This window comes from Neophocaena asiaeorientalis, unplaced genomic scaffold (assembly GCF_003031525.2).
Source record: "Neophocaena asiaeorientalis asiaeorientalis breed wild unplaced genomic scaffold, Neophocaena_asiaeorientalis_V1.1 scaffold123, whole genome shotgun sequence".
Taxonomy (NCBI): Eukaryota; Metazoa; Chordata; class Mammalia; order Artiodactyla; family Phocoenidae; genus Neophocaena; species Neophocaena asiaeorientalis.
Window position 1 is genome coordinate 5,521,561 of NW_020173666.1, and position 8,833 is coordinate 5,530,393.

General features: G+C 37.7%; 1 protein-coding gene across 1 annotated transcript in view; it reads right to left on the bottom strand.

Annotated features, from left to right (window-relative positions):
- KATNA1 (katanin catalytic subunit A1) overlaps window positions 1-8,833 on the bottom strand; it is a 36,603-nt gene that overhangs the window by 23,519 nt on the left and 4,251 nt on the right. The window contains exons 2-3 of the mRNA XM_024748022.1: window positions 5,648-5,822; window positions 4,109-4,266 (exon numbers count right to left, since the gene is read on the bottom strand). Coding sequence (XP_024603790.1) covers window positions 4,109-4,266; window positions 5,648-5,809 — 320 coding nt within the window. The 5' untranslated portion in view covers window positions 5,810-5,822. The remainder of the gene's footprint in view (window positions 1-4,108; window positions 4,267-5,647; window positions 5,823-8,833) is intronic.

The following is an 8,833-nucleotide window of genomic DNA, read 5'->3' on the forward strand; positions in this document are numbered from 1 at the left end:
CAGGCACTACTCTGCATTTAAAGTAAAAAAATTTTTAAAATAACTTTAATAAAAGCCTTTACTCTCACAGGCTCACATTCAAGTGTGTGTGTGGGCAGAGGGGGTTTCAATGAAGAAATAAACAGTACATCAGATGATGCTAAATGCTATCTAAGAAAATAAAGAATGGTAGGGTCTATGGAATGATATAGGTAGGGTCATCAGAGATGGCCTTTCTGAGGTGACGTTTAAGTAGAGACCTGAAAGAAGTGGGAGAACAAGCCATCAAACATCTGAGTTGAAGGAAAGGCAAGTGCAGAGAACTGAAGCTTTTGTGTTTGACTTGTTCAAGAAGGCTGAGGGAGAGAACTGTAAGAACTTAGGTCACAGAGGTGGCAGGGAACGAGATCTCACAGGGTGGCACTGAGGGACATACGGAAAACTTTGTGTTTTATTCAGTGAGATGAGAAGATGTTTGAGGGACATCAGCTGACTTTTAAAAGACATTTTAAAAGAATCATACCAAAAAGTTTTATTCTATTTCTAATCTTTCCTCTAAGAGGCTTCAATGAACCTCCTGCACAAACATGTTTGTGCACCGCACTAGAATGCTGGATCAGCTAAATCTGTTCTTCAAATGGGATTAAAATTTAGGCAATGTCAAGGTTAGAATCACCACGGGAGCTGAAAGAATAAGCGCTCTTAAGCATGAGTACAAATTAAGACCAACAGAAAAATAAAGAGTTTTGAGGGATATTCAGTTGAGGAAGCAAGTAAAATAAATTACAGGAAGAAATAGAAAGATGCAGCAAATAAAGTCAAAGAGGAGAACTTTGTAGTTAATAGTAATCCAGGGCATTTAAAATCAGAGACAGAAAAAAAGACTGAAGAAAAGCCAGAAGCAATAAGGAGGGACACTAGGGTTCATCATCATAGACTTTTCAAGATGAAAGACTCATTTAAGTCAACTTTCCATTACCCCTAAGAGAGAAGCCTCCTGCCTCAACATATTAGATTGTGGCAACCAAACAGTTCATTAAATTTGAAATCAACTGAATAATCACTGGGCACATCTATTCACTGGAAAGTTCTTACCAGTAACTGATAAAGGAGTCACAGGGCTGTTACAGACTGAATGTTTGTACCCCTCCAAAATTCATTATGTTGAATTCCTAAAGCCCAATGTGATCATTTGAAGTAAGGAAGTAATTAAAGGTAAATAAGGGGCTTCCCTGGTGGCACAGTGGTTGAGAATCCGCCTGCCGATGCAGGGGACGCGGGTTCGTGCCCCCGTCCGGGAAGATCCCACATACCGCAGAGTGGCTGGTCCCGTGAGCCATGGCCGCTGAGCCTGCGCGTACGGAGCCTGTGCTCCGAAACGGGAGAGGCCATAACAGTGAGAGGGCCCGCGTACCGCAGAAAAAAAAAAAAGGTAAATAAGATCAAAAGGGTGGGGCCGATCTCGGAATTAGTATCCTTATTAAGAGACACCAGAAAGCTTGCTGTTCCCTCTGCCATGTGAGGACACAGAGAAGAGGAAGTCACCTGCTCAGGAAGAGTCCTCACCAGGAACCAAATTGGCTGGCACCTTAGTCTTGGACTTTCTGGCCTTCAGAACTGTGAGAAATAAGTTCCTGTTGCTTAAGCCACCCAGTCTGTGGTATTTTGTTATGGCAGCCAGTGTAGACTAATACAAGGGCCAAATGATGATTCTCCAGAAGGAGGGAAAAAAAAGAAAGTAGGAGTAAGACATATTCATAGGTAAAATAAAATAAAAACACAACTTGACTCATCTATTATTAGTTCTACTTTTGAAATTAAGAAAAAGTAATCATAAATGTGGAAAAATATTCACTTTATTTATAACAACAAAAAAGGGGAGGACTTCCCTGGTGGCGCAGTGGTTAAGAATCCGCCTGCCAATGCAGGGGACACAAGTGTGATCTCTGGTCTGGGAAGATCCCACATGCTGCAGAGCAACTAGGCCTGTGCGCCACAACTACTGAGCCCACGTGCCCTAGGGCCCGTTCTCCACGACAACAGAAACATTGCAATGAGAAGTCCACACACCGCAACGAGGAGTAGCCCCGCTCACCGCAACTACAGAAAGCCTGTGTGCAGCAATGAAGATCCAACGTGGCCAAAAATAAATAAAATTTTTTAAAAAAAGAGGAAACAATGAATAAGAGCATGTTTAACTATGTAGGTTATATCCCTCAAAAGAGTAGCAAACAACCCTTTAAAAGTAGCAGAGAATAAGGTCTAAGATGGCTTATAAATTATCAACGTTTACAATATGAAGAGCAAATTACTTCACCTATCTGAGCTTAAGTGTCCTTATCAGAAATTGGGGCTACAAGTTTAGTACCTACCTTCTAAGACTGTTTTGAGAATTAAGTAATATATGTAATACATGTAAAGCAATTAACACGGTATTTGGTAAGTGTATGATAATTGTTGTCTACTTTTAGGATTTTTTAAGAAAACAGGGTACAAGGTTCTATATTATGGATATAGCACAACTACAACTATGAAAATAAACAATGCATAAAAGACGAGAAGTTGCACTAGGATGACTCTATGATTTCCCCCCTACTTTTATGCATTTTCCTATTTTTCTTTAATGAGCCTATTGCTGTACTTTAAAAAAAATTTTTAGTGAATTCTAAAATAAAACAGAAAATATACATAAAAGTACTTAGAGTAAGGGTAAAATTTAGTAAATATTCAGAAGGTATCAGAGTCAATAATAGAACATTAGTACTTTTATCTGGAGCTGAAGAAAATCAAAGTGGCTAAGAAACAATCAATATCCATCAGTTAACTTTAAACTGGAGGGGGAACACTTTGGTATGGTACTTCTCGAAGTGTGATCCATTGACCACCTGTATCAGAATCACCTGAAGACTTCTGGGCTCCACCTGCTATTACACCAGATTCTCTGGGAGTGAAGCCCCAGAATCCACATTCTGAATGAGTATCCCAGGAGATCTTTATGTATGCTAGAGTTTGGGAATGACTGGTATGGCAGAGTGCCAGCTTTGTAATCAAACACATCTGGATTCGAATCCTAGCTCCACCAGTTATTACCTCTGTGATAATTGGAAAAAGTTACTTAACTTCCCTCTACCTCAGCTATCTTACCTGAAACACAGAAAAAATATGACTTATTTGGAAGGCTTATTGTAAGAAATAAATAAAATAACACGTGTATCCTACATTAGTGCTCAGAACTCCGTGAGCACTCAATATCTAGCACCTATCATAAAATACAATTGAGAATTAACAGTTATAATGATAGAATCTTAAACACCTGAAAAACACCTGAGCAACGTTTTAATGCAAGGTTCTCAAACTGGTTAAGGGACAAAGAACCTGAAAGTCAGTGTTTTTTGTACAATGCTATTTTACACTAATGTATTTAAACCCACAATATAAACTAGGAAATCTATTATGTGAGTAAAATAGATAAATGACACTCACTTGCACACTCGTCAGTTAAAAAATATGCAGTGGAACTAAGCATAATTGGCTCTTTTGCATTTCAGTAAATATCAACTTTCACTAATTGTTCATTTGCTGGCACCAGGTAATAGGAAACTGGGGATAAAAATACCAAAGAAAAAAACCTATAATTGAGAACATTTTATCTTTTCTTTTTTTCTGTGAACTAAAAAGCCCATTTTTAAATTTTAGCAGCAGTATAGCTTGATAAATAGCAGTATTCTGTGATAGCTTTTTGAGAACCACTGTTTTAGTCTAATTCCCTCACTTTACATAACAAAAAGCTGAGCTCTAGAAAGGTTACATGATTTTCCCAGAGCTACAAATAATGATACAGACCTAGAGCCCAGATATTTCAATCTCCATCCCCATGTTCCTTCCATAAGGTAACAGTGCCTCCACTACTTCAAGCTCATTCACGAAAGCATATTTTTGGTCTATGTCTACCTAAATTTAACTTACTGAAATGAGGCAGAGTACATGATGCACAATTTAAGAGTTACAAAAGGTATTCAGTAAAAAGCCCTCTCCCATTCCCGTCTCTCAGTCCCCGGTTCTCTTCCTAGGTAGAACCAATGCTATCAGTTTTCCGTGCCAGTGTGTTTCTTAAAGGGTCTCCACTTACCTTCGTTCAACAGGCACAGGCAGGGACCAGACTTCTCCCTCGGACGCTGGAAGCTCATGCTGTGCAGCTTTTAATGGAGTGCTGTCTAGTTTAAAGCTTTCTAGTGTTTTCATGATATCCTTAACGTGTTTAGCTTCCACATTTATTTCCTGCCAAACCTGATTTCAAAGGAGAATATGGCACTTTAAATTTCTATAACTAATAAATCACTGCCAAGATTAAGTTGGGCCATTTATTAAAGATGTCAGAAGCCTCCATTTTGACATCAGATATCCAGGAAACCATACCAAAATATTCTGTTGAAATTTTAATAATGGTTCATGAATTCTTTATTTCTAATTGCAAAATTAATTCTGATAAAATGAATTAAGTATCCTGGCTAATGAAGCCATCATGACTGACTTATGGTTCTTATTCAAAATGCATAACAAATTTAAAAGTTAGCTGTAACTTCAAAGTTTGGTTAAAAACAATACTTTTGCAAGTTGCGTTTTGATGGTTCTTATGCTACTTAATTGACTTTAAAAATGTTGATCAGAATCCACTAATTTCATAACTCACTAATGGACTGCATCCCACAGTTTGAAAAATAAAGCTTCAGAGGATAAATGGCTCAATCCACACACAACCAATACATATTTTTTAAAAGCAGTCTTGACTCAATTTTAAAACTACACACACACACACACACACACACACACACATATGAAACACTGAAATGAAGTTAGTCATATTTGGTTTTAAAACTAAATGATTTAAATATCCTTATAAAAAAGCTTAGACTTTTTAAGTAAAAGCTGCTGGCCTAAGAACAAAAGGTCTTAAAAGTCTTTCAGTGACAAATTTAAGACTCTTTATGAAATAAAGTGTTTTCCCCTTCTAATGTAAAATATGCAGAGGCAGACTTAAGGAAAGAGGTTAAGTTCAAAGAGGTAGAATATTTCTCTCTTTTAAAGAAATTTAGGACAAATATGGAATACTATGAAAAAAGCAGTTTAGTAGAATCTGAGGGATAATACTCTACCTAAAAGACCAGCACAAAAAGACTATTAATTTCTATAATATTTCTCTCCTGTGACATTGTTGAACCCTATTATAAATGCCATATTCAACTGGACCTGTTTATAGTTTCTACCTATAAACTTTTACTGGTCCTCAGTGACTGAAGTTCCTCAAGTGGGATGCAAGAATGGTCTGCTTTATGATGTTCTATAGAGAATATGGTACTTGAGAGATTCAGGTGTCATCTGCAGTTTCAATAATGGCTTAATAAAGTCAATTCTAAGTTTACCAGGTAAAAATGCGATCTAGAAAAAAATGTGAAAACCATTACTATTAGATTCCAAAAATTAGAATAACTGAGAACTCATCATACTGATGATGGCGAATATGGACTAATATAATAATCAAGTTTTAAGAAACATTATATACAAATCCATGTAATAAATTATACACTCTTAACGTAAAGCTGCAAAAGCACTACCTATTTACATCTGAGTATTTTAAACTATTAAAACAAACATCAGTCATGTTTCTTACCTGTTGCCATTTCTGCTGGAGGTATGTATCTTTGACTGAGTATAGATACTTGTTCATTTGATCAAGAACTCCCTGATAATAGACCATTGCAGAGTCATAATTTCCCAGCAATGCATATTCACGGGCCAATTTTACATTCTCACTAATCATAAGAAGACTCATGCTCAATTATAAGCTAAAAAAGAAAGAAACATTTAATATTATCTCTTAAAAATAAGTACTACAAAGAGTTTTTTAAAAGTATACTTTCCAAGGATCCCTGAAGACACTCACAATGTACTTTCCACCTCTATACATTTGTTCATGCTAATTTCCACTCCTTCAAAGAAATTTCTCAGGTTCTCACAGTCAAACCCTACCTATGTGTCAAAACCCCACTCAGGTGGCAATTCTCCCAGTATGTCAACCTTCTGAACTTCCCAGTTCAAAATAAGCCCTCCCCCTTCTAAAGTCCCCTGGCACTTTACTGGGGCCTTCATCTCAAGGCACTTGTGTACCTTGAATCTCTAAGTTCTTTTAGAGCAGGATTTACAGAGGAAAGGTCTGAGATGGTAACTTCAGTGCGTGACATACAAGTCTTATTGAACATCTGCAGAACAAATGTAGAATGTTAGATCATTTTTTGGAGGGCACTGTGACACAGCAGAAAACACACGTGTTTTGAGGTCAGAAGAATCTTGGTTGGAACTGTAATTCTGCCACCTTTGTCAAGCCCCTTAACTTTAATGAACCTTAGTTTTTAAATCTGTAATTGGGATAGTAACTATTTCCAAGAGTTGCACTAGAAGGAATAAATGGCTATTTAGAGTCCCTACCATAGTACTTGGCAAAGAGTAGGTCTTCAACAAATGCTAAATGCATCTTCCCTGAAACTTTCCATATACAAGAACTAAGCATAGTCTTTGTACTTAGGAGGATGTGCATATATGGATATGGGGTTTTTATAGGTGGATTTTTACCTACCCTCTAGACAGAAGCTAATTCCAATTACATAAAAATTGGCCCAGAAAACAAGGGGAAAACGAATCAACTTTTTATGAGGTGAGAATCACCTCAATTTCAAAACTAATTAACAGCAATAAAAAGTCTATTTCACTTATGAACATGATATGGTAATCTTAAATAAAAGATTAGCTAACTAAAAAAAAGAAAAAAAACGATTAGCTAACTAACAATGTATCAGCGCGCAATTCTCTCTCTCTCTCTCTCCCACCATGACCAAGACAGGAATGCAATTATAATCTAAGCTGAGAAAATCCATCCTTGTAATTCCTCACACTAACAGACAAAAGAACTTCATACAAAATCATACAAAAATGGGTAGCGGGCTTCCCTGGTGGTGCAGTGGTTGAGAATCTGACTGCCAATGCAGGGGACACAGGTTCAAGCCCTGGTCTGGGAAGATGCCACATGCCGCGGAGCAACTAGGCCCGTGAGCCACAATTACTGAGCCTGCGCGTCTGGAGGCTGTGCTCCGCAATGAGAGGCCGTGATAGTCAGAGGCCCCGCGCACCGCGATGAAGAGTGGCCCCCACTTGCCGCAACTGGAGAAAGCTCTCGCACAGAATCGAAGACCCAACACAGCAAAAATAAATAAATAAATAAATAAATAAAATTTTTTAAAAAATGGGTAGCGCATAAAGGCATAAAGCGTAATTCATGGAAGGGAAATCCCAAATGGTTACAAGTACAGATACTAGTAATAGAAGAATGCAATGAGAGACCCCTTTTACATTTACCAGATTAAAAAAATTAATAAATCCAATAATACTAAGTATTGGCAATTATTTGGGAAAAAGGACATTCTCACATAGAATGTGTGGGCAGAAACTGGTATAATCATTTTGGAGAGCAATCTGGCAGTACTTAGAGAAATTATGTATGCATATATCCTACGACCCTGCAACCCTACTTTTCTGTAAATATTCCAGAGGAAATTTCACACAGATCCACAAAGGGACTTGTTTTTGGATGTTAATGACAGAACTGTTTGAGAAATCAATAGCTGGAGGTAATCTATCTATTCCCTGCTAAGAAAATAGATAAGGAAATATGGTGGATGCACCCTATGGAATACTACGTAGCAGATAGAAGCAATGAACAAAACATGCAAATAGCAACATGGATAGATCATCAAAATACAGGGTTGGGTGTAAAAAATACTTAGACATAGAACAAGGTCTAAGTGCCAAGATCATTTTATAAACTTAAAATTATGCTATATTTATTGGGCTGGCCAAAAAGTTTGTTCGGGTTTTTCCGTAAGATGTCGTGGAACCTGTACAAACTTTTTGGCCAACCCAATATATATGGTGAATAAAACACTCTTTTTTAAAGGACACATACACACCAAAGAACATATATTAAATATATTACAGTGTCTGTGGAGGGTGAGATAGGGAAATATGAATGAAGAAAGAGGATGGAGGGTAGGGGAGTAACCAAAAATAAATACAACAAAAGAAGGGTCTTATATCCATCAATAATCACAGAGAGCCTGTAAGATGGCTCTCAATGACCTCTGCTTCCTAGTGTCCATACCCTTATGTAATCATCTCCCCTTGAATGTGAGCTTGTAACAAACAGAATATACAAAAATAATGGAACATCATTTCTGAGATTAGACTGGGACTTCCACCTTGCTTACTATCTTTTGCTCTCTCGTTGGACTACTCTAAGGGAAAACCAGCTACCATGTTGTGAGTTGCCCAGTGCAGAGGCTCACATGGCAAAGAACTGATGGAGGCGCAAGGGCAACTGCCAGTGAGGAACTGAGGCCCCCAGTCCAACAGACCAGAGGAACTGAATCCTGCCAACAACCATGTGAGGGAGGCAGGAAGTTGGATCCTCCCTCAGCTGACCCTTGAGATAAATGCAGCCCTGACTGATACCTTGACTATAGCCTGTGCAAGACCCTGAATCAGAAGCACCTAGCCAAGTTATGCCCAGAGCCTGACCAAAGAAACCGTGAGACAATGAATGTTTGTTGTTTTAAGCCATTAAGTTTTTGGGTAATTTGTCATGAAGCAATACAGCTATGAACTAAGGTCTATAAGTAATTCAAGACTGAGCATCTGGGGTCCAAAAGAAAAGCAAAAACAATCCCATGACTGAAAAGCATAACCACTGATAATATTCCATCTTTTTTTTTTTTTTTTTTTTTTTTTTTTTTTTTTTCGCGGGCTT